The sequence below is a fragment of the Callorhinchus milii genome, unplaced genomic scaffold (genome assembly GCF_018977255.1).
Source record: "Callorhinchus milii isolate IMCB2004 unplaced genomic scaffold, IMCB_Cmil_1.0 Scaffold19, whole genome shotgun sequence".
Classification (NCBI taxonomy): domain Eukaryota; kingdom Metazoa; phylum Chordata; class Chondrichthyes; order Chimaeriformes; family Callorhinchidae; genus Callorhinchus; species Callorhinchus milii.
The window spans coordinates 12771445-12796753 of record NW_024704760.1 but is presented as its reverse complement, the minus strand read 5'-3'; the positions used below and the strand labels follow the sequence as shown (position 1 = coordinate 12796753).

At 45.7% G+C, this 25309-nt stretch overlaps 1 protein-coding gene across 3 annotated transcripts in view; it reads right to left on the bottom strand.

Annotated features, from left to right (window-relative positions):
- Positions 1-275: 275 nt before the first annotated feature.
- Positions 276-25309, bottom strand: part of LOC103190861 (voltage-dependent L-type calcium channel subunit alpha-1S-like) — a 91153-nt gene continuing 66119 nt past the window's right edge. For 2 of the 3 annotated variants that reach the window (XM_042342025.1, XM_042342026.1), the window contains 15 exons: positions 21518-21646; positions 19245-19310; positions 18417-18508; positions 17803-17962; positions 16365-16492; positions 15066-15162; positions 13981-14083; positions 12951-13052; positions 10495-10634; positions 5675-5800; positions 4556-4791; positions 2808-2914; positions 1843-1949; positions 1436-1490; positions 276-712 (listed from right to left, as the gene is read on the bottom strand). In XM_042342025.1, coding sequence (XP_042197959.1) covers positions 525-712; positions 1436-1490; positions 1843-1949; positions 2808-2914; positions 4556-4791; positions 5675-5800; positions 10495-10634; positions 12951-13052; positions 13981-14083; positions 15066-15162; positions 16365-16492; positions 17803-17962; positions 18417-18508; positions 19245-19310; positions 21518-21646 — 1836 coding nt within the window. In that variant the 3' untranslated portion in view covers positions 276-524. Of the gene's footprint in view, positions 713-1435; positions 1491-1842; positions 1950-2807; positions 2915-4555; positions 4792-5674; positions 5801-10494; positions 10635-12950; positions 13053-13980; positions 14084-15065; positions 15163-16364; positions 16493-17802; positions 17963-18416; positions 18509-19244; positions 19311-21517; positions 21647-23678; positions 23736-25309 lie in introns of all 3 variants that reach the window. The other variant, XM_042342024.1, reaches the window with a different exon arrangement.

The following is a 25309-nucleotide window of genomic DNA, read 5'->3' as shown; positions in this document are numbered from 1 at the left end:
GCAGTGGTGTGTGCAGTGTGAGCACTGGTGTACCCAGTGTGGGCACTGGTGTACACAGTGTGGGCACTGGTGTATACAGTGTGAGCACTGGTGTGTGCAGTGTGAGCAGTGGTGTGTGCAGTGACTGATCGCGTGTAGTCTCGGTGGTGTGTGTTGGGTGTGGGTTCCTCCCTCTCTCAGTGGCTGTGGTTGACTCTCTGTTATGATCGGTGTTGTAGGACATTGGGAGATCTCTTCAGGCGGAGCAGTGGTCAGAGAGCACAGGACACTCCCTCTGGTTTCACGCTGAGCAGTTTAATGAATCACACTGTACAAACATTGGGTTCGAAAATGCCTTCAGGGAGCCCGGCCGCTGGGGAGGGGGAGGGGGTGAGAGGGGATGTCCGCGCTCTGGGGGATCGTCTGTGTTGCGGTCACTCGCTCCCTCATGTTGGTGGGAGAATCAGGGAGCGAGTCTGTGCTGCTGTGCAGCTCTCTCCCCACACGGGGCTCAGGCGATGTGCCGGCCAGGCTCTGGCTGGGTGTCAGGGCAGCAGTTCGGTGACATGGCCGCCAGCAGCTGGGATGGGGCTACAGAGCTGCTGTGTCGCGGGTTGGCTTCCGCACTCTCCCATTGGCTCAACTCTGTGTCGCACACCTCCACCATCTCCACCAGGAAGCGGGGGTCTCGAGGGTCTCCGGTCAGCGGCTCTCGCCCTCGGCAAACCAGCAGCTTCACAAGCGGGAAGAGGAGTGCGTAAAACAATGTGGTCACTTTTTGTGGGACGCTGTGCACAATTGGCTGCCACGTTTTGTCCACAAACATAGGAACAGGAATAGACCATTCAGCCGCTCAAGCCTGTTCTGCCATGCTATAAAATCATGGCTGATCTGTTCCTCAACTCGCTATATCCCTTAAATAATACCCTGACCTAACAAATATATATCTCAGTCTTAAAAATGTGAGTTGATCCAGCATCCGCAGCCTTTTGGGAGAGAGTTCCAGATTTCCATTACCCTTTGCGTGAAAAACTGCCTCCTGATCTTACTTGAAGCTCTTTCAGATGTCTCGACAACATGAATAGGGCACTTTATCAAATTCAGGTATTATTATGATTAAAATCACCAGCACTGCCATGTCAGGCTCACTAATTGTGTAACTGTATGGAGTTACTGAAGTTGCTCTATAGGGTGGGGGTTAGTCACTGGGGAGCTGTACCCAGTCGCTGTTTATTTAGACATTTATTTACACAGGTTAACATGCTACAAAGCAGCCGTGCACAATACACAAGCATTTGTATGCCATGTACATGTGTGTAGTGTGTGGCTGCCATATAGATGTGTGTGGTGTGCAGCTGCGGTACACATGTGTACAATATATAGCTGCCTGATACGTGTGTGGTAGGTAACTGTCATGTGCAGTGATCATGCTCTAACAGGGAGTGTGTGGCATTACCTGCTGTAGGACGTAGCCAATGGCTGTGGGGCTGTGGTCGCTCACTCTGTTCTGTCTAGAAATGAGATACACAACTCGTTACAGATTGCAGTACAACCAGCAACAACAACAAATTACATTTACACAGCGACTTTCACGTTCGGACGTTCCAAGGCGCTGGACATTCAGGGATTTGGACCCAAGCCGGGAGTTGGGATCAAAGGAGGGTAGGAGGGTGCAGTCGAAGAGGAAGGTCTTGAGACTTGCCTTGATGGAGGCAACGGAGGGAGAGAGGTGACGGGACTATGAGGTGGGTGTCAGTGACACTGCAAACGGCTTGATTCCCAACTTTTCATCTGGGTATTAACATAGTGAATGGTCACTGGTCACCTCCTGACAGAAATCTTCTCCAATAACCTTCCTTTTACCTGCTGGCTGGGGTCCGGGACTGGGGTCACTGAGATCTCTCGTTTAGGCTCTCTGACCTCCGACCTCCGGGGAAGGCGTCTGTTCAGTTGATTGGGCTGTTTCCTCGCTATAACAGTTAGAGGTAACAAAATATTTTGTTTCACCCACAAAATACACGGTTAATCTACAGTATATCCTGTAAAGTGCTTTGAGATGTCTCAACGAAGTGATAAGGTGCTATATCAAATGCAAAGATTATTGTTAGGTCACCGGTGAGTAATGAGATATTAGGGAGAAGTCTTTTTTTCTGGTTTGATATCCCTTATCTAAGGGCTTTACAGCAATTACTGTGAAATGTTGAGAAGACAAATATGGCGGCCATGTTTTATACAGTGAGGCCCTACAAATAGCCAATAGGTGAATAATACAATACAATCTACAGCGTCTTTTGTCACAGACGGGTGTGTGAAAGCATTTGACAAAGCTGGACCTGAGCTGGGGAGACCGAGGGGCGGGGGGATTGGGGGAGGAACAGAGGACCGAAAGCACGGTCAAAGATATACATCTTGAGATGTGCTTTAGGTACGTTTTGAGGTATTTGTCTGGAGGATTGTTGGTCAGGACATGGGGAGATAATCTCTCCCATTTTCTTGTGGTGTAAAAGGATCTTTAACATATGTCTGAACAGGCAGATGGGGCCTCAGGTTAGTCCACTACAGCGTTCCCCCAGCCCTCCGCCTCAGTCCTGATATGGGGCTTGAGCCCTCCACTGTCTGATCCAGAGCCAAGACCACTATCAGTGTCTGTGTACTACACAGAGTCACCAACATGCAGTAATAGGTGACAGGCTTGCCTCTCATAATCCAGTGGGGAAAGTGAATACTACCTCATCAAATAACAACAACAACAACAACAAGATTCCATTTATAGAGCGGAACAGGTCTATATATATATATATATATAAAGACAAAGGTGTGTTACTGACCTGATCCAGGTGCTGGATGCAGTCTGACACTTACAAATCCACCTTCCTCTTCTCCTGCAGGCATCTGGGCTGCAAGATCCTCACTGAATTCATCTTCATAGTAAACCCTGCAACACACAGTCACAGCCGTTCCTCAGTTCTCGGGCTGTGGATTTGGCCAAAGCAACTAGCAAAGGTGGGGGAAGGGCATGTGTGTATGTGGAGGGGCGGTGAGGCATAGGGAGGAGGTGGGATGGGGGGGAGGTGGGAGCTGTGGAAATGAGTGCCGAACAAGGGGAGGGTTGCTGGAACCTTCAATAACAACAACAGCAACAACAACAAAATTACAGGTGTGTAGCGTCTTTCACAGTAGGAGGACGTCAGCTGGACAGACAGAGTTACGGACCTGAGCTGGGGGTGGGGGAGGGTGGAGGGCAGGGGAGGTAGCAGAGAGACCGAAAACACAGTCGAAGAGGAGGGTCTTGAGATGGATCTTGATGGTGGCGAGGGAGGGGATGAGGCGGAGGGACAGCAGGATGGAGTTCCAGAGGGTCGGGGCAGAGTGGCAGAAGGCCCGCCCGCCAACTTGCATTTAAACAGCACCCATCACGCAGTGCAGCATCTCGGAGCTCTAAACAGTAGCGGAGCACAACCCGAGCCAAGGGGTGAGAGGAGGTGACTGCAGGCACAGTCAAAGTGGAAGGTCTTCAGGCGCGATCTGAACTGGATGTCATCTGACACTTTCAACTAAGAGAAGTTCTTCTTTGGAGCTTGGTGAGTTACCTGGTCAGAGGGTTGGTTATAACAATAATAATCATCCTTACATTTGATATAGCGCTTTTTACGCCTTCTCGACGTCTCAAAGTGCTTCACAGGATATGCTGTAAAGTGAATTGACTGTATATTTGTGGAGTCCTGTAGCTCAGTGGTTAGAGCATTCGCTTTGCAAGCGAGAGACCTGAGTTCAATTCCAGGCAGAGGGCGAAACCTCGGGCAAGTTTCCTTACTCCACACAGAGCCTAATAATAATCCCTCCAAAACAAAACAATAATAAATTGGTCATTTTCAATCTACGACTGTTTGTGGGACATTGCTGTGCGCAATTGGCTGCCGCGTTCGCCCACAAATATACAGTCAATTCACTTTACAGTGTGTTCTGTGAAGCGCTTTGGGACGTCCTCCCGACGTGAAAAGCACTATATCAAATGCAAGGATTATTATTATCCCATCCTTTTATTTTTGTGAGCTCTCACCTTCTGTTTTGATTTTAAGTGCGGTGCGAACCAATGCGAAGAGGGTGGCGTTAAACGTCACAGTTCCATCGCTGTTCATTGGCATGTTCATAGCAACGAGACGCTGTTAGAAGAAGACATTGCTGTGCGCAATTAGCTGCCGCGTTCACCCACAAATATACAGTCAACTCACTTTACAGTGTGTTCTGTGAAGCGCTTTGGGACGTCCTCCCGACGTGAAAAGCGCTATATCAAATGCAAGGATTATTATTATTATTATTATTATTTGTGGGCAAAATGCAGCAGCCAATTGCTAACAGCAGAGTCCCACAAACAGTGGTGGAATGAAGTGACCGATTGTTTTCTTGAGGGATTATTATCAGGCGTGTGGAGTGAGGAAACTTGCCCAAGATTTCACCCTGGCCGGGAATCAAACCCAGGTCTCTCGCTTGTGAGACGAGTGTTCTAAGAGCTATAGGACACCTGGTTACCTGGTCAGAGCGTTTTACCTGCTGGTTGCCCCTTGAGCAGTATTACCTGGCCAGAGCAATATTGTTGGCATTGTTGGTGTTGGAGTTTGGGGCGGAGGGGAAGAATTCACTGGGAGTGAAGGGGGAATCACTGGGCCTCTCGTGTGGAGCCTCCACCTCCTCCCCTCCCCCGTCCGACATGCTGAACTGCAACGGCCGCTGACTTGTGATTTGCTGCTGATAGGAGCCACTCCTGTCCATTGGGAACTGATCCATGTGGACACCGAACAGACCTCCCGACCTCTGTAAGACATGTTTGACAGACAGACAGGCTGAGATACGCAGTGAAGCCACAGTCAGCATTGCTGCGGGAGGTCCATATACCAAATTAAAAGAGTAACTGGGAATTAAATGAGGGGTACGTGATCCTAATAATAATCCTTGCCTTATCACGTCAGAAAGACATCTCAAAGCGCTTCGTAGGAATTGTGAAATAGAGTAATTACTCCATGGCGTGAGCAACCAATTTTATTTGGGGGATTGTTGGCCAGGTACCTAGGAGAGAGAAACTCCCTTCTCTTTTCGAATAAGTGCTCTGAGATTACCGTGCATGAGGGGCTCCATATAAATGCAAGTTATTGTTGTTCAATAGTGCCATGGGATCTTTAACGTCCAACTGAATGGGCAGACAGGACCTCCTTTTTACATCTCATCTGAAGGACGGCACCTCCGACAATGCAACATCCCTCCTAACTCTGCACTGGAGTGTCAGCTTAGGTTATACGAGTTCAAGTCCCGGCATAATAATAATAATCCTTGCATTTGATATAGCGCTTTTCACGTCGGGAGGACGTCCCAAAGCGCTTCACAGAACACACTGTAAAGTGAATTGACTGTATATTTGTGGGCGAACGCGGCAGCCAATTGCGCACAGCAATGTCCCACAAACAGTCGTAGATTGAAAATGACCCAATTTTTTTTTTATTATTGTTTTTTGGTTTTTTTGGAGGGATTATTATTATCTTGTTGATACTCGTCAACAAGGTGATGTCTCACCACTGTAATCATAGACAGACTGCAGACATGGTGCTTGAACCCACAACCTTCTGTTTCAGAGGCGAGAACACTACCATTGAGCTAGGCTGAAACATGTAGTTCATGTAATCAGTGACTGAGAGATACCCACTCTAAAGATGGCATCCTCCACTCCACCCTCTTCCATTGCTCCCTCTTCATCCTCAACAGGCAGCTCTCCAGATATCGTGCGATGAAGCTCATTGGCAGCTTCCTCTTCAATGCTGCGCAAACCAGCCTAGCAGCAACACAGAGACCGTAAGAAAGTGTGAAGCATAGAAAGGCCATTCATATCATTGAGCTCACAACCGCACACAGTGAACAGACATCATCGCATTCACTAGAACAATAAATAATAATAATAATCCTTGCATTTGATATAGACGTCTCAAAGCGCTTCACAGAATGGACAGTAAAGTGAATTGACTATATTTGTGGGCAAAATGTGGCAGCCAATTGTGTACAGCAGTTTCCCCACAAACAGTCGTGGATTGAAATGACCAATTTATTGTTGTTTTTTTGAGGGATTATTTTCAGTCGTGTGGAGTAAGGAAACTTGCCCAAGGTTTCACTCTGCCGGGAATCGAACCCAGGTCTCTCACTTGCAAAGCGAGTGCTCTAACCACTGAGCTACAGGACTCCACATCCACATAAAAGGTTGAGAGGTGACCTGACGCAGCTTTCACCTCTTAGACAAAAGATAGTTGTTCAAGCCCCATGTGAGGACTTCGAAATCAAGTACAAACATGTTGTGTAGGCCGGCATTCCAGCGCAGTGCTGGTGTGTGTGTGTGATGGGGGGGGGCATACATTTACGTGGAGACAACATATTAAGAATTATGGATGGAGAGAACATTCAGTATTACCACATTCATAAACATGCAGACCCTAGCAATAGTTTTCACTAGCATGGCCTCCGCTCACTCCCCCTCCACCAAGGCCAATGATAACCAATGATGGTGTCTGACTGTATTTTTGTTTATTATGATCATATTCTCCTCCCCAGCCTGCACGTGCACACACACACACAAACACAAACACACGCACTCTTCTTCAACTCCTTTCATGTCCAACTAAACGTGAGGTTTGGTGAGAGACGAAGAGATACCTGTTTCTGGGTCTCTATCACAACATCGTTGCATTTAGCCGTCCTACCCGCAGATTGTAAAACAAGCCCAGCTTCCAAATCAAGATTGATTTGAAGAATTTTCCACATACACACACATACCCACCCCCCACCCCACACACATGCTCATAAGGACATAAGAATTAGGAGCAGGAGTAGGCCATTCGGCCCCTCGAGCTGCCCCGCCATTGGCTGATCTTCTGACCTAACTCTAATTACTCTAATTACCTGCCCTCTCCCCATATCCCCCAATCCCTCTGTTTTTTAAAAATCTATCAGTCTCAGCCTTGAAGATTCAAGGACTGACATCTACAGCCTTCTGGGGGAGTGAATTCCATAAATTCCATAAAGTCACTGCCCTCTGAGTGCAGAAGTGTTTCCTCAACTCTGTTCTAAAAGGCTGACCCATAATTTTCAGACTGTGACCCCCGGTTATAGATTCTCCCACCGGGAAAACAGACCCTCAGTGTCTACTTTATCAGCCCTTTAAGAATCTTATATGTTTCAATAAGATCTCCGCTAATTCTTCTGTACTCTATAGAGAATACAGCCTTAGTTTATTCAGCCTCTCCTCATAGGTCAGTCCCCTCATCCCAGGCACTAACCGAGTGAATCTACGCTGCACCCCCTCGAGGGCAAGTATGTCCTTTTGTAAATAAGGACCAAAACTGCACACAATACTCTCGGTGCGGTCTCACCAAAGCCCTATACAGTTGCAGCGAGACTTCCCTACTCTTGTACTCTAAACCTTTTGCAATGAACGCTAACTGCCGTTCGCCTTCTTAGTTGCTGCTGCACCTGCAAACTAACTTTTTGGGACTGGTGTACAAGGACACCCAAATCCCTCTGAACACTAACACTATCTAATCTCTCCCCCTCTAGAAAATAATCTGTTTTTCTATTTTTTCTACCTCGGTGAATAACTTCCCCACATTAAATTCCATCTGCCACCTACTCGCCCACTCCCCTCGCCTGTCTATATCCCGTTGCAATCTTTTTGCATCATCCTCAGAGCTTACTCTCCCACCGAGTTTAGTGTCATCCGGGAATTTAGATACGTTACATTCAATGTCCTCGTCGAGATAATTGATGTAATTTGTAAATAGCTGAGGCCCGAGCACTGATCCTTGTGGCACTCCACTAGTCACATCCTGCCAATTCGAGAATGACCCGTTTATCCCTACTCTCTGTTTTCTACCCGTTAGCCACTCTTCAATCCATGCTAATATGTTCCCATTAATCCCGTGGGCCTTAACCTTGTGCAATAGCCTTTTGTGTGGCACTTTGTCAAATGCCTTCTTAAGATCTAAATATACTACATTTACTGGTTCCCCCCTATCTAACCTGCAGATACATCTTCAAAAAACTCTAAAAGATTAGTTAAGCGTGACTTCCCTTTTGTAAAGCCATGTTGACTCTGCCTAATCTTGTTATGGTCTTCCAGGAATCCCATAACGACATCTTTAATTAAGGACTCAAGAATTTTCCCTCCCACTGATGTCAGACTAACTGGTCTATAGTTCCCCATCTTTTCTCTCCCACTCTTCTTAAATAGTGGTGTCACGTTTGTAATCTTCCAATCAATGGGAACCGTTCCAGAATCCAGAGAATTTTGGAAGATCAAAGACAAACCATCCACTATCTCAGTAGCCCCCTCTTTATAAACCCTCGGATGTAGGCCATCAGGTCCAGGGATTTATCAGTTTTAAGACCTGATAATTTACCTAAAACCATTTCTTTACTAATATTAATTCCTCCAAGTTGCTCGCTAACATTGTCTTCTTGGTTCCCCTCTATTCTTGGTAGGTTTTCAGTGTCTTCTAAGGTGAAGACAGTAGCAAAGTACTTGTTTAATGACTCTGCTGTGTCTTTGTCCCCTACTATAATTCCCCCCGTCTCTGCCTGTAACGGACCCACATTTACCTTTGACAGCCTCTTCCTCTTTATATATTTATAAAAACTCTTACAGTCTGTCTTTATGTTCTTCGCTAGTTTGCCCTCATATTCCATTTTCTCCCTCTTAATCACTTTTTTGGTTCTCCTTTGTTGATCCCTAAAGTTCTCCCAATCCTCGGGTTTACTACTCATCTTAGCTGTTTTATAGGCTTCTTCCTTTAACTTTATACTTTCCCTAACTGCTCTAGTTAGCCACGGTTGGGCCACCTTTCCCGTGGCATTCTTATTCCTCAAAGGAATACGTGCTCGCTGGGAATTTTGCACTATCTCCTTAAACGTCTGCCATTGCTGGTCTACTGTCAAATCCTTAAGTCTAATTTCCCAGTTTATTTTGGCTAAATCCTCTCTCATACCAGCAAAGTTGGCTCTACTTAAATTTAAAACCTTTGCTTCGGACTTAACTACTTTTCTCTCTAACTTAATGCTAAATTCCATCATATTATGATCACGTTGCCCGAGAGGAGCCTTAATTTCCAGTTTGCTGATCAGCTCTGCTTCATTGTACAAAACAAGGTCTAATGTTGCCTGTTCCCTGGTTGGCTCCTCGGCAAACTGATCCAGATAATTATCCCTAATACATTCTATAACCTCTTCCTCTATCATATTTTTCCCAATTTGGTTGTGCAGGTTAAAATCACCCACAATTAATGATTTTCCTTTACTATATGCTCTGCTAATTTCCTGATTTATACCTTGAGAGATACTGTGACTGCTGTTCGGGGGTCTATATACTCCCACTCGAGGTTTCTGCCCCTTGTTGTTACGTACCTCTACCCATACTGACTCTACTTCCTGCTTTTCTGATTTAAAATCTTTCCTCTTTTTATCCCATCCCTTATTATCAGGGCCACCCTCCCCCTCGTTTACCACATTGCCTATCTTTCCTATACACCACGTACCCTGGAATATTTAGCTCCCACCCTTGATCTCCCTGTAACCGTGTCTCGGTGATGGCTTCCAGATCATACCCGTTTGTTTCTATTTGTGCATTTAACTCATCGATCTTTTTTCACCTTTAATTCTGACTTTGAGCTATTAGTACTATTCACCAGTTCACAATCCCTGGGCTTCCTTTCCCTGCTTGACACCCTTTGCTCATCTCCACACATACCTTCATATATACACACACATACCCACCCCACACACACACACACCTTCACACATACACACATACCCACCCCCTCCCCACACACACACCTTCATACATACACACACATACCACCACCCCCACACGCACCCACATACATACACCACCCACACACAAACCCACATACACACACCCCTCCCACATATACACACATACCCGCATACACATATCCCCCCACACACTCACATACCCCTCACACACCCCCCACACACATACCCCCCCAAACATACACAAACACACATAACCACCCACCCCCCATCTCCCCCCCACACATACAGACTGTCTATCATCCCAGGTACCGATTATCTTTTTATACCAGCTACCAAACTAATGCCAGTTACTGCACTGTTCCCTAAACACCAAGCAACAACAACAAGATTACATTTGTATAGCGTCTTTCAGGTGGGGAGGACGTCCCAAAGCATTGGACAGTGATAGCATTTCAGACCTGAGCTGGGGTCAGAGGGGAGGAGAGGGGAAGAGGGTGACCAATGGCATGGTCGAAGAGGAAACCCACTATGTTCATCAACCTGGCACAGCCAATTATTGCATTACATCCTCTACCACACATGTTCCACACCTCTACCCCACCCCCACATGCCACACCCATGTACCACACCCCCATATACCACACCCATGTATCACATACACACATACCACACATATTACCGCCCATGTAGTTTCATATTCTAAACGCTTCTTACCTGAAGCTCAATTTCATTTTGATTTGGATTCTTCTTTGATGGTAAAATTCCATAATATTCTTCCTGACGTTTCTTAAACTTTCGGAAATGGTCTTGGATGAGGAAGGTGGCGTAGAATTTGCCAACCGTCACCTCATCGTCTGCACAGAAAATGTTAGCATAGGTTTTAGTTGCTTTACGTCTCCAGCTGTCGATCATCCCAGGTGAGAAGCAAGGATTGGAGCACTGTAGCTTATTTTTACCTTTATAAAACACTGGTTAGGCCTCAGCTGGAGACTGTGTTCAGTTCTGGGCCCCACACTTTAGGAAGGATGTCGAGGCATTGGAGAGAGAGCAAAGGAGATTGACCAGGATGGTACCAGGAATGAGGGGCTTCAGTTATCAGGAGAGGTAGAGAAGCGAGAATTATTCTCCTTGGAGCAGAGAAGGTTAAGACTTAATAGAAGTTTTCAATATTATGAGGGGATTCGATAGGGTGAACAATTCCACTGGCGGGAGGGCTGGTAACCCGAGGACACCGACTTAAAATAGTTCTTAAAAGAAACAGAGGGGAGGTGAGGTAATGTTTTCACACAGTGAGTTTTGGGATTTGGAATGCATTGCCTGAAAGGCCGGTGGGAACCGATTCGATAACAACTTTTAAGAGAGAAGTAGATAATTATTTGGGGAGGACAAGTTTGCAGGGCTATGGGGAGAGAGCGGGGGAGTGGGGTTGATAAGGGCTATGGGGAGAGAGTGAGGGAGTGGGGTTGATCAGGGCTATGGGGAGAGAGTGAGGGAGTGGGGTTGATCAGGGCTATGGGGAGAGCGCGGGGGTGTGGGATGGATCAGGGCTATGGGGAGAGAGCGGGGGTGTGGGGTTGATCAGGGCTATGGGGAGAGAGCGGGGGAGTGGGGTTGATCAGGGCTATGGGGAGAGAGTGAGGGAGTGGGGTTGATCAGGGCTATGGGGAGAGAGTGGGGCAGTGGGGTTGATTTGGAAGCTCTTTTCAAAGAGCAGCACAGACACAATGGTCCGAATGGCCTCCTTCTGTGCTGCATAATTCTATGATTCTATCATTGTCATGTGTGGGGCTGCCTGTGTCAGTCTCTATCTGACTTTGATGCCCCCACCCTCTGGAACTCGACCCCCGAATCAGAATACCTCTGCCTTGCTCTCTCCTTCAGCTCCTTCATGGCCGGTCTGAAGACCTTCCTCTTTGACTGTGTCTTTGGCCACACTTCCACCACCCCCACAAACCCATCCTCCATCTCTCTTGATACGAACTCCTAGCTCAGGGGCAAACCCTTAACTGTTCAGTGCCTTGGGACGTCCTCTCAATGTGAAAGGCAGTGCATAAATGTGATTTGTTGTTGACTTGTTCATACAAAGTATGAATTGCAGAGCTCCAAAGGCCTCCCAGGGCCTGGTCAATAATTGCACAAGAGAGCCAATGATCTGATGATCATTGTTTGCTCTCTATCCTGAAGCTGTTGAATGAGGGTTACAGCACAGATATCAGAAAGTAAAGCTGAAACAGGTTAGCCAGTAGGATACAATACAATGAAAACTATATAGAACCTTTCATGTTTGGAGGATGTCTGAAAGCCCGTTACCAGTGCTGGATGGGCAGTGGAGCTGTGGTTAAAAGTTGAGGTATGGGGGGAGGGTATGGTGGAGTCCAGCTTGCAGGACTGATAATAAATAGTTTATCAAAGCAAGATGATAAGGTGGGCATTCTGGAAGGATAAGGTTATATTTCTAAATAATAATAAACAATAATTAATAATTTATAATCTTGGGATCTGGAATTTATGCTGGGGTATAGTTTCATAAGCCTACCACCCTCCGTTGCCTTGTATCATCATGGACAGTGAGTCTTAGCTTGATTATGCTTATGGGAGCATCACAACCAAGCCCAAACCTGCTCTCTTCCTTTGTCTGACCTTCCAGCATGGGAACTGGAGATCAGACAGGAGGAGGAAGCCCAGCGCTTTTCCTTTCTCTGCAGATCAGGAGTCTCCTACTGCTGGTACCTGCTGGAGAGAGTCTCGGATACGTGTCCAGGGATAATAATAATAATCCTTGCATTTGATATAGCGCCTTATCACGTCTTCGAGACATCTCAAAGCGCTTCACAGAATATACTGTAAAGTGAATTGACTGAATGTTTTGCGGGCAAATTGCATCAACCAATTGGACACAGCAGTTTCCAACAAACAGTCATGGATTGAATGACTAAATTGTTATATTTTTTAATAATGCAGTGAATGTAATGGACCTAGTTTTCTATTGGTTTGCAAGGCACACTGTAACTCCATTAGAAGACCATCCATGCTTCTCATTCACTATATCTTCATTTGGTTAAAATGATTCAACAATTTATTGCAAGTGTGGATTTAGCAAGCTGATCGACACACTGCTCTGTGCACCCATGCTATAGTTATCCCTGCGCCCTATCATATAACCCACTCACCTCCAATTGGAGGAATCACTTGATCAAGAAGTTTCATGCTTGTCCGTTTCCAGATTTTCTTAATGATAGCTCTCAGCTCTTCATTGGACTTTTCAAAGTTACCTGTGTTGAGAATAAAGTAACAAGGTTAAGGCACAAGGTTAAGGAGGATGTCTGCCAGCCCATCAAGCCTGTTCCCCTGGTTTAGTTTATCTGGACTTTGCTGACTTGCGATTCGAGATTTACTCTCTGCAAGTCTTGCTGTGATTCTCACAAACTGCAAATCTCAAAATGAAAGTTGCAAATAAAACAGTGAGACTGCTTTACATATTACAATTTTAAAACCTCCATCGGCCCTCAAGGTTCACCTGAATGTTTCCTGTTACCCACAGGACTGAACTCCATTCTTTTTAACTTAATATTGTTCAGAATTGCAATTTGCTGACAATAATCTGGATGTCAGCCACTTAGCTCAAAAGACAAACAAGGGTGACCCAATGACCAGAAAGTCAGTTATTTTATAACTGATATGCATGATAAAAATTGGACATGCCCAACAAACAGGAAGTGATGTCAGTGATGACCTGGAAGTTGGCCATTTTTCTTTTAATACAAGAACTGGATTTTCGGGTTCCCCGAGTACTGAGTTATAATAAAACTCCAGTGTAGTTGGTGAAGCCTGTCATTGCAGGACACATTTATCCTGTAGAGTCCTGTAGCTCAGTGGTTAGAGCACTCGCTTTGCAAGTGAGAGACCTGAGTTCAATTCCAGGCAGAGGGCGAAACCTTGGGCAAGTTTCCTTACTCCACACAGAGCCTAATAATAATCCTCCAAAACCAAAACAATAATAAATTGGTCATTTTCAATCTACGACTGTTTGTGGGACATTGCTGTGCGCAATTGGCTGCCGCGTTCGCCCACAAATATACAGTCAATTCACTTTACAGTGTGTTCTGTGAAGCGCTTTGGGACGTCCTCCCGACGTGAAAAGCACTATATCAAATGCAAGGATTATTATTATCCCATCCTTTTATTTTTGTGAGCTCTCACCTTCTGTTTTGATTTTAAGTGCGGTGCGAACCAATGCGAAGAGGGTGGCGTTAAACGTCACAGTTCCATCGCTGTTCATTGGCATGTTCATAGCAACGAGACGCTGTTAGAAGAAGACACAACGATCACAGGCTTGAAAAACAATTTGTGATTGCAAGCTCGAGGTCTGCCTGAAATTCCACCTAGTCTCACGAATAACCTTACAGGAATATTTTTAACCTCAAAATTTGAAGTCGCACAGAATGGCAGAACATTCTTAAATTCCTAACCAATCGCAATGGAAGTGTGAAGGTTCAGTCCACCTGCCTGCCTGAATGTCAGGTTAATTGGCCAAATAGATACAATCCTGAGTTGCACAGACATATGTTTCAGAGAAGCCATTATCCTCCATTCAAATCCTAGTGCAGACAAACACCTTCACAGCTACGTTTTTCATGACTGGTAATGGTAATGTAATTTTTGCCCACAAAGTGAGTCTGACTCAATGGACTGTTTAAGTTCTGTCTTAGGATATCTGCCATGCATGTGGTGCTCTACTTTACAGTCGGGTGACCATATGTCCCCGATTTCTGGGATCAGTCCCTGGATTAGATATCTTGTGTGTGCTGGGGCCACATGTACCCTGTCTTGAGTTCAGCAACAAACTGAACAAGAACAATAATACTCTAAACCAGATACACTCATCAGAGAAACACAGCCATCGATCCAACATTCTTCTCCAGTAACTGCCGGTATCAGCAATTGTGAGGAGTTCAATTGTTTCTTTTTTGCAAAATATTTCACCCACAAAATATATAGTCAATTCACTTCACAGTATATTCTATGAAACTCTTTGAGGAGTCTCAAAACATGATAAGGCATTATATCAAATTTTATTATTGCAAGGTTTATTATTGTTATTGTCACCCTAGCTTACAGGTCACATGGTGCAGAACATACATTAATGGAATCTGGTAGTTACTCTACCCAATCCCAGCCATATCTCCCCCATTATAAGTCAGTGCAGCCAATCCTCCAATCTGCACAGTGTACCAGCACAGCTTTGATAAAATGTTTCCAGTTATAAAATGCAGGATGGACCTTACCTTACAAGCCACCCGATGTGGGCAGAACTTGCCGAACCCCAAGGGTGGCTGAATGCGTCGGAGGAGTGTAACCACATCCAGGTGCTTGATTCTCCCTCTGTGAGGAGAAACAAGGTGTTGAGCAGGGTAACTATGGACATCAAGAGAAGGACTATATTGGGAATTGAACTGCTTTCTCTGCACAATCTCAGTGCATTCAGTGGAAAGGAAATGACACACGCAAATATCTATAGAACAATAGAAATCTACACCATAATAGTAGGCCATTTGAACTATTGTATTAATGTCAGTTTTTGCACCTCTAATGCAGCGATCCATCCCAATGTCTATTTGGGAGGGAGTTTCTCTTGGTGTCCTGGCCAACAATGCCCCAATAAAATTGGTCATTCATTTCATGACTGTTTGTAGGACTTTGCTATATTCAAATTTGCTGCTATTTGCCTACATATACATGGTAACCACAAGTTACAGTAATAATAATGATGATCCTTACATTTGATATACTGCCTTTCACATCACAGGATGTCTCAAAGAGTTCATCACTGTAATAACCCAGGATGCTTTTAATTTCAAAAAACTTATCCAGTTTCTTTTTGAAACAACAACAATTTGCTTTTATATAGCGCCCTTCACGCAGGGTAGCATCCCGGAGCGCTTAAAAAAATAAGAATTTCTAGACAAAAAAGACCAAGGTCCATCCAGTTTGCCTTCCACCATCCTGGCAATAGCTTGCACATATCATGTCCCATACTAGACGCTGTATCTTCAAGATATTATTTCCTAACAGAAATCTATCTCATTTGCTTTTGAAAAAATCGTCACATTCTGCTTCCGCTGTCTTCCTAGGGAGCATGTCCCATACAGTTTTACAACTCGCTCAGTGAAATAGTGTTTCCGCAGATTTATTCTGAATTTACCTCCCTTCAATCGCAGGTTGTTATGGTTCTACTGTCCTGGACATGATAAAACAGCTTATCATGGTCTACATTACCCAGTTCCTTTAGAATCTTAAAGACTGAGCAGTATCAACCCTCAACCTTTTCTTCTCTCCAGTGCGAACACGCCCAGTTTACTTAATCGCTCTTCATAGTTCAGTCTCTCCATCCTTTCATTCATTCTGGTTGCCCTTTAGAGTTCTGTGAAGTTTGTTCCACTGCCTACGCTAATAGTTTATCCACACGTCTCTTTATTAAAGTGAATTCTCCTGCATTTCTGTTTCATTTTATTGTCCTTAAGCTATGATCGTCAGAAACACAGAGAGCCAGTGGGAGTGCTCCTGTGTGCTGCCTTCTCACTTACTTTGCCTCAGGATCATATTCAGCCCAGATTCTCTTAAACTCATCCAAGTGGTGGGGGCCCAGAATTGACCAGTCACGTGTCAGATAGTCAAAGTTGTCCATAATGACAGCAACAAACAAGTTGATGATCTGTAAGAAGAAGAATTCAGTTCTTGGAGATAGGGATGGGCTTCCTGTGCAATAGCCAACAGGAACAGAGTGGGGAGGAAGCAACTTCCTATCATGGTCTAGTACTGGATCAAATACCCTTCAGTCTGATTGCGATCCCATCCCACCCACACCACCACCCGGGTCCACATTTCTTACTGACAGTGTTTCATCCATGGCTCAGGAATCTCTGGCAGGACGTGGAAAAGTGAACAGATTCCACAAGTGTTTGTTAAGAAGAACCCTCCTCCCGAGGACTCATGATCCTGGGCTTCCAGGTCACTCATTACAGCCCTTGACTGTAGGACTTATTCTGACTTATTCTACTCAACAACACATGTCTAAAGCTAAAGCTCTGGCTTCAAAGATACCTTGACTTGACTGCCTTTTCTCCATAAACCTTTAATATTTTTACATTTCATGGACCTGTCTATCTCCCTTTTCATAATACCAATTAATCAACATTATTACAGCCCTCTGTGTGAAGCATGTTTTCTGATCTCACTTCTAACTCTAATTCATTCCAGCTCTAATTTTAATATGTTGCCTTGTTTTGGATCCCATTCATATCTTGTTCAAGTTTCTTAACTTTTCTTTCAACATCTCAGATGAAGAACTTTTATCAAACATTTTCTGAAAGTCAGTTGAATTATTTTTCACTATGAAATGTTATTCCATACAGAATGTGTCAGATTCATGAGGTATTAGCCACTGCTTCTAAATTCACGCTGACTACTCATTGTGACGTCTATGCCATTTACAGCCTATTAATAACCTCTTTATAATGCACTCTGCATTTATACAGTGCCCTTCACGTGGTGTAGCGTCTCGGAGCACTAGAGTAGTGCTCTATTTACAATTTCCCATTCATCACTCTTTTTTCTGTGTTTCACAATATCACTGACCAAAATATTAATTAAAAGTACAGTATATAACCCAAGGCTACTCTCTGAATCCTCATAGCTAAGATACAGTGAATATTTAGCATTGTAACTGACCTGGGTTTTATATAGAGTGTCAGAGCAACAACAACAACTTGCATTTATGTAGCTCCCTTCATGGAGGGTAGCGCCTGACAGTGGCAGAGCTCGATGCTGAGCCCAGAGGGGAGGGTGGCGAGGTGACTGTAGGTCGACGAAGAGGAAGGTCTTCAGGCGCGATCTGAAGATGGGGAAGGGGTAGCAAGGCGGAGCAGTTCAGGTGAACACTAAATCATTGCTCATGGTGTTTCTACCCAACGTCACAAGTACTGAGGCTGACTGTGGATGGTCATGAGTAGGCCGATGGCTTACCAGGAAGGCGCAGAGCATGTAGAAGCTGATGAAGTAGAAGATGCTGAAGTTGGTTCCACAGGTATATTCCTCTCCCGGCTCAAAATCGGACTCGGGGTCGCAGAGTTTGCCAGGCTGGCATGCTAGCATGATTTCCTGCCAGGCTTCCCCGGTGGCACACCTGTCACACGGCAAATGCTAAGGTCACTCACTCAGCACAGCCCAACATTAACAAATTACATTTACACACACTAGACTGCCAGGGATTTGGACCTGAGCTGGGGGCTGGGATCAGGAGGGTAGAGGGCAGGGATGGTAGAGGTGACCAAAGGCATGGTTGAAGAGGAGGCTCTTGAAACAGACCTTAAAGGAAGCAAGAAAGCGAGCGAGGTGAAGGTACTGTAGGATGGAGTTCCAAAGCATGGGGATAGAAGGCTGAAGGCCCGACTGTCGATAGTGGGGCTGGGCAAGCCAGGCAGGGATCCTGGAGCAGGGAGGAGCCTGCTGAGCAGAGGGTGCAGAAAGGTCTTATATGGAGTTAGCAGGTCATAGAGATAAGAGGAGCAAGGCTGTGTAGGACTTTAAAGGCAAGGACATGCGCGGCTAGACTGTGGCTATGCCAACGCCTTACGTACCTAAAGAGCAGCAACACAGCCTGCGGGAAGGTCTGGAAGTTATTGTTGCGATTGATTTGCGCTCCGTCCACATTCGCGATCTTCCCGAACACCTATTTGTCAGATAAAACAAAGCAGAGCTTTAGAGATACACAGAGAGAGGGCAGTCAGCAGCCACACAACCATGTGTGTATCAGGGAGAGCTTTGTTACTGAATTACTAAAGTACATCATTGAGCTCAAATGTATGGATTTGATTTTTATGTTGATGAGAAAGTGACATATTTCAATTGCTGCTGCAAAAATGAAACGGCTTTATTTACCAGAAGGTAAAGGAGTCAATACCTCAGATATTTATGTAACAAAGTCACAAGAGAGATATGGCCCATTTGATCACATCCTTTCAAATCATCCTTTCGGTGGTCAGGCCATCAGCCTTTCTGGCCCCAATCTTTGGAACTCCAGCCCACAGTCCCTTCACGCTGCTCCCTCTCTTGTCTCCTTCAAGGCCTCTTAATGCAGGATCAAGCTGTTAGTGAGGCCTAGTGTCCTGGCCTCAACCACCTTTCCTGGTAACTTCTTCTGTCATTAATTACCTTCTGTATAAAGAAATACTTCCTGGTGTCTGTTCTAAATTACACATCACATCCCTGAATCTGTGCCCTCCTGTACTGCTGCCTATCTCGATGACATAGATATCTGGCTTTACTTTCTCAATCCCATTTAGCATTTTGTGCACCTGGATAAGATCTCCACCGAGATGTCTCTTTTTGAGGCTGAAGAGCCCTAGCATATCTAGCTGCTCCTCAGGCTCCATCCACACAGAAAGAAGATGACACATCAATCTTACCTGCATCCCAATGACAGCGTAGATGAAGAACAACATCACGATAAGCAAGGCCACATATGGTAAAGCCTAGAGTAAATAAGATTAGTAATGAGATACAGTCTGGATCTAATATTACCTGGCTCGTTGCAACCTTACTGGGATCTCGCTAAACCAATGTTATTTTGTATAAACACTCTACAGACAAAAATGATGCCCGATACCATTGCAGCAATGTAAATTGGGTGTGGTTGGGAATGCAGACCCTCAGTTTGGAAATAGTGTATCAACATTTTACACTGAACATAAGAACATAAGAATTAGGAGCAGGAGTAGGCCATTCGGCCCCTCGAGCTGCCCCGCCATTCGATAAGATCATGGCTGATCTTCAGACCTAACTCTAATTACCTGCCCTATTGCCATATCCCCTAATCCCTCTGTTTTTTAAAAATCTATCAGTCTCAGCCTTGAAGATGTTCAAGAACTGACATCTACAGCCTTCTTGGGGAGTGGATTCCATAAAGTCACTGCCCTCTGAGTGAAGAAATGTTTCCTCAACTCTGTTCTAAAAGGCTGACCCTTAATTTTCAGACTGTGACCCCTGGTTATAGATTCTCCTACCGGGGAAACAGACCCTCAGTGACTACTTTATCAGCCCTTTAAGAATCTTATATGTTTCAATAAGATCTCCCCTAATTCTTCTGTACTTCTATAGAGAATACGGCACTAGTTTATTCAGCCTCTCCTCATAGGTCAGTCCCCTCATCCCAGGAACTAACTGAGTGAATCTACGCTGCACCCCCTCGAGGGCAAGTATGTCCTTTTTTAAATAAGGAAACCAAAACTGCACACAATACTCTCGGTGCGGTCTCACCAAAGCCCTATACAGTTGCAGCAAGACTTCCCTACTCTTGTACTCTAAACCTTTTGCAATGAACGCTAACTGCCGTTCGCCTTCTTAGTTGCTGCTGCACCTGCAAACTAACTTTTTGAGACAGGTATACAAGGACACCCAAATCCCTCTGAACACTAACACTATCTAATCTCTCCCCCTCTAGAAAATAATCTGTTTTTCTATTTTTTCTACCTAGGTGAATAACTTCACACTTCCCCACATTAAATTCCATCTGCCACCTACTCGCCCACTCCCCTCACCTGTCTATATCCCATCGCAATCTTTTTGCATCATCCTCAGAGCTCACTCTCCCACCGAGTTTAGTGTCATCCGTGAATTTAGATACGTTACATTCAATGTCCTCGTCGAGATCATTGATGTAAATTGTAAATAGCTGAGGCCCGAGCACTGATCTTTGTGGCACTCCACTAGTCACATTCTGCCAATTCGAGAATGACCCGTTTATCCCTACTCTCTGTTTTCTTCCCTTTAGCCACTCTTTAATCCATGTTAATATGTTCCCATTAATCCCGTGGGCCTTAACCTTGTGCAATAGCCTTTTGTGTGGCACTTTGTCAAATGCCTTTTTTAAAATCTAAATATACTACATGTACTGGTTCCCCCCTATCTAACCTGCAGATATATCTTCAAAAAACTCTAAAGGATTAGTGAAGCGTGACTTCCCTTTTGTAAAGCCGTGTTGACTCCGCCTAATCTTGTTATGGTCTTATGGTCTTCCAGGAATCCCATAACGACATCGTTAATGAAGGACTCAAGAATTTTTCCTCCCACTGATGTCAGACTAACTGGTCTGTAGTTCCCCATCTTTTCTCTCCCACCCTTCTTAAATAGTGGTGTTACATTTGCAAACTTCCAATGAATGGGAACCGTTCCAGAATCCAGAGAATTTTGGAAGATCAAAGATCGAAGATCAGCATATTTGTGGGCGAAACGCGGCAGCCAATTGCGCACAGCAGCGTCCCACATACAGTCCTGGGTTGAAAATGACCAATTTATTATTGTTTTGTTTTGGAGGGATTATTATTAGGCTCTGTGTGGAGTAAGGAAACTTGCCCAAGGTTTCGCGCTGCCGGGAATTGAACCCAGGTGTCCCACTTGCAAGGTGAGCGTTCTAACCACTGAGCTACAGGTACTGATGGTAGGACATTGAAAGTGAAGAATGAGCAACAGACCAGAGATGGAAGAGAGGCAGGTAATGTTCGACTAATTTAGTGACCGTTTTATAGGCAACAGCGATCATTTTGCGTCCATGATTTCCCACAAACATCCATTAAGCGACTGTCTAATTTATCTGGAGCATTGTTTCTCAAGACTAGGAAAAACAACTTTCTCTTTTTCAACAGTCCCACAGGATCTTTAACAGTAACAAAAGCAATCTTACCTGGAATGATTTAATGAAGGTCCACAGCAATGTCCGCACCCCTTCTCCTCGGCTCAGCAGCTTCACCAGGCGCATCACACGGAAAAGACGGAAAAAATTGATGGAAATACGTGAACTATCCTCTGATTCCTGGGAAGCAGTGATGGGAAAGGGATCAGACAGAGGTCTTGGGGAAAAGTTGCTACCCCACAATTGCTGCTTAGTTATTAAAAACAAGTCAGTGAGGTCAACATCAGTGTTATTGATTTTAGATCAGGAGGGAGAGGGGAGAAGAGAGAGTGGAGGAGAGAGTGCGGAGTGGAGAGAGCGGAGAGAAATAAAGAGGAGATTTGGGAGAAGAGCAAGAAAGATTTGAGGAGAGTGTGGAGAGAAAGAGAGAGGAGATAGAAGGGAGGAGAGAAAGGAAAGAATGAAGGAGAGAAAGAATGCAGAAGAGAGGAGGAGAGAGCGTGGAGGAACAGGGAGAGCAGTGGGGAAGATCAGCAAGGAGAGCAGGGAATAGTTCTTTCACCATGAACCTTTCTAGCAGTTTAATAGCTGCTGTGCCTGAGTGAGTGTGTGAGTGCAGCACATATTCTCTCCCTTGTCATTGAGAGTGATAACCATTCAGTGCTTGGAGAGGTGGGTTTGTTGCAGAAGCTGACATCGTGGGCTGGTTCACAGTGCAGTAGTCAGTGTCTACTTCATAATCCCCTGGATTGGGCCACAAAGGTATCTGGAATTAACATCTGGTTAACGTTTGCTGTGACGGGGCAGTGGCGGTGGGGAGTGCTATAAACAAATAGACTCCCATTATGCCACTTCCTTCTCTTAATACCCTCCTTTGATTGGCTGTAGAACTGCCTTTGACCTGTGAAGTGGGAAGTGAACTGTGGTCCTCCTCACTAAACCTAACCCAGGGGCAGGACAATCACGTGGAGAGAAGCAAATGTACTTTTCTTGGCTAACGATGGACGTGAGCCAGACATGGAACAGGCCTCGGGCCTCTGGGTATCAAGGCGGACACCAGCAATCCTTTCACTACAAGGTGGTAACAGGAAATCCCTGGGGTTTGCATCATAGATTTACTGCACTAGTACAATTTACAGCTTGGTGCTGGCAGACTCAGGGTCTCCCCCAATGTGTGATCACCTCCACACAATGGCAACAGATCTTTAATCTAGAACATGGAATGAGATACCAGGTCTGAACCAGGGTGCAGCGCCCAGGCCCTCAACGGGAAGAACTGACGGGAAGAAGCGAAGGGAGTTAGTGCAGGAGAAATCGGAAGCTCATGGGAACAGGAAGAATCAATCTACTGGGATCACAATCGATGTTAAGCAGCCACTGCAGGAAGAATCAATCCTCAGGAAGTTTACACTGGGCTCAGTTATGGGCAGACTAAACAGGAAGAAATCCAGTGTTATTAGTACATGTGGCCGTCTCCAGCAGCCTCCCTGGTTTAATCTGAAACAAACTGTGTGTCATCTGCAAGGTCTGTTATGGGCACACGATCTTCAAAGAAGCAAATGCATGGGGTTTGGGCTGGACACATGGCACAATCCCTCAATGAGGAGGCTCCGAGCTACAGGCTCCGAGCTACACTGAACACATGTGCGTTATCAGTGTGACTGAGCCAGCAAGGTTATGTTGCTGCAATAAATTAGCACTTACTCCCTGGGCTGGTCTTCGGGCTGGGAGCTGGGCAGGTGCAAGAGTTCATCGACCAGCTGCCTTATGGAACAGTGACAGAAATATCCAGGCAAACCTCACAGCTGCCCTGCAGTGAGGCACCACCAAACCAGGGCACAGGCAGCAGTGAGGAGTCCGTGAATTACATATAATGAATAGTCTCTCTCTGTATTTCCAATTTGGAAATGTTCTTCGTAGAATTCACACTGGGCTCTGCCTTCATCATCACTTGACTGAACTTTAATCAGCAAGCGAGAGAGAGAGAGAGGACATTCTGTTTCTTGAACGTGGATTGTGCTAGATCGATCATGTTGTCGTCACTTGCTGCCTACCCCATTCTGTTTGCTTCTCTGAATCCTTTAGAGGTGATTTGACAGTGGATGCACACCACAGAATGAGTGCTGTACAGTACTCTGAGATTCACAGGCACAGTGCAAAGCTGAAGAGAGTTGCAAACCCAGCACACGGCACCATGCAGCCAGATATTTACATTGGGATCGCATCCAGAGCTCAAACAGTAGAGCCCGCCACTGGAAGCAAGAGCAGTCTGTCAAAGGAATAAACAGGTGAACATGCAGAGCGAGACACAGAGAAGAGACGCAACGTACAGCCAGTGGCATGACCTGGGTGACCACAGTACACACACCCCAGGCAGAAGCCCAGGCAGGGTGTTTACAATGGATAAACACGTACAAACACACAAGCACCATGTAAGGCAGCAGCGTGTAGCCCAGCTCAGGCTAGCCTACTCAGGCTTGCTGTGCCTGTTATTCAGGCCTGTGACAGCTGGGACAAGCAGATACATTTCACAAGTGCATGGTGGAAATAGCATATTTCAGTGCTGATTCTAAGCCGTGGCTCTGCTCCAGGCACCGGTTGGAATCCATTCCACAAATTACGTCATTTCTGAAGAAGTATTGGTGTACTGTACAAAGCAACAGAATATTATGACAAATAACTAGCGGCAGGGACAACAAGAACAATTTGCATGTATACAGTGCCCCTCACGCAGGGTAGTGTCCCAGAGCACTTGACAGTTGTGGAGCACAACACCAAGCCAGGGAGATAAATTAGTTAGACAGCAGCAGACACAGTGAAGTCTCTCCTATACAGTGCCTGGCACACTCTTTGGGAGGTTGGCATCTCAGAGCAGTGCTGGCCACAGCTATGACCTTTCATAGATTCATAGATTCATAGAATGTTACGGCACAGAAGGAGGCCATTCGGCCCATCGAGTCTGTGCGGCTCTTTGACAGAGCAACTGACTTTCACTAACCCCACTCACCAGCTTTCTCCCCATAACCCTGCAAACCCGTCTTCCCCAGATACCTGTCCAGTTCTCTCTTAAAAGCTGTTATCGAATCGAACTTCACTACAACAACAACAAGATTCTATTTATTGAGCGCCTTTCACGTCGGGAGGACGTCCCAAGGTGCTGGACAGTTGGGTCAGGACCCGAGCATTGGGGGGAAATGGTAAGGGTGAGGGGAGGGAAGGGAGGGAGCGAGGAGTGGGTAGAGAGTCGAGAGGGGAGCTGAAGGCACGGTCAAAGAGAAAGGTCTTGAGACCGGCCTTGAAGGAGGAAAGGGAGGAGGCGGCGAAGGCACTGGGGGATAGAGTTCCAGAGCCTAGGGGCTGAGAGGCTGAAGGCCCGGCCACCGATGGTAGGGCGGTTGGGGCGGGGGATGTGGAGCCGACTGGAGCTAGAGGAACGGAGGGTACGGGCGGGTAGGTAGGGGGATAGTAGGTCGGAGAGGTAGGAGGGAGCAAGGCTGTGAATGGCCTTGTAGGTGAGGGTGAGGATCTTGAATTCGATCACTACCTTTTCAGGCATATCGTTCCAAATTCGAACAACTCGCTGAGTGAAAACATTTCTTCTAACCTCCCCTCTGCTTCTTTTGGTAGATATCTTCAGACTGTGACCATGGGTCACAGACACACCTACCAGCGGAAACAGCTTTTCCCTATCTCGCCTGTCGAAACCTTTCATGATCTTGAAGACCTCTATCAGGTCCCCGTGTAACCTTCTCTGCTCTAATGGGAAAAGTCCTAACTTCTCCACTATCCTCATAGCTAAGGTTCCCCATTCCTGGTATCAACAACAACAACAAGATTCCATTT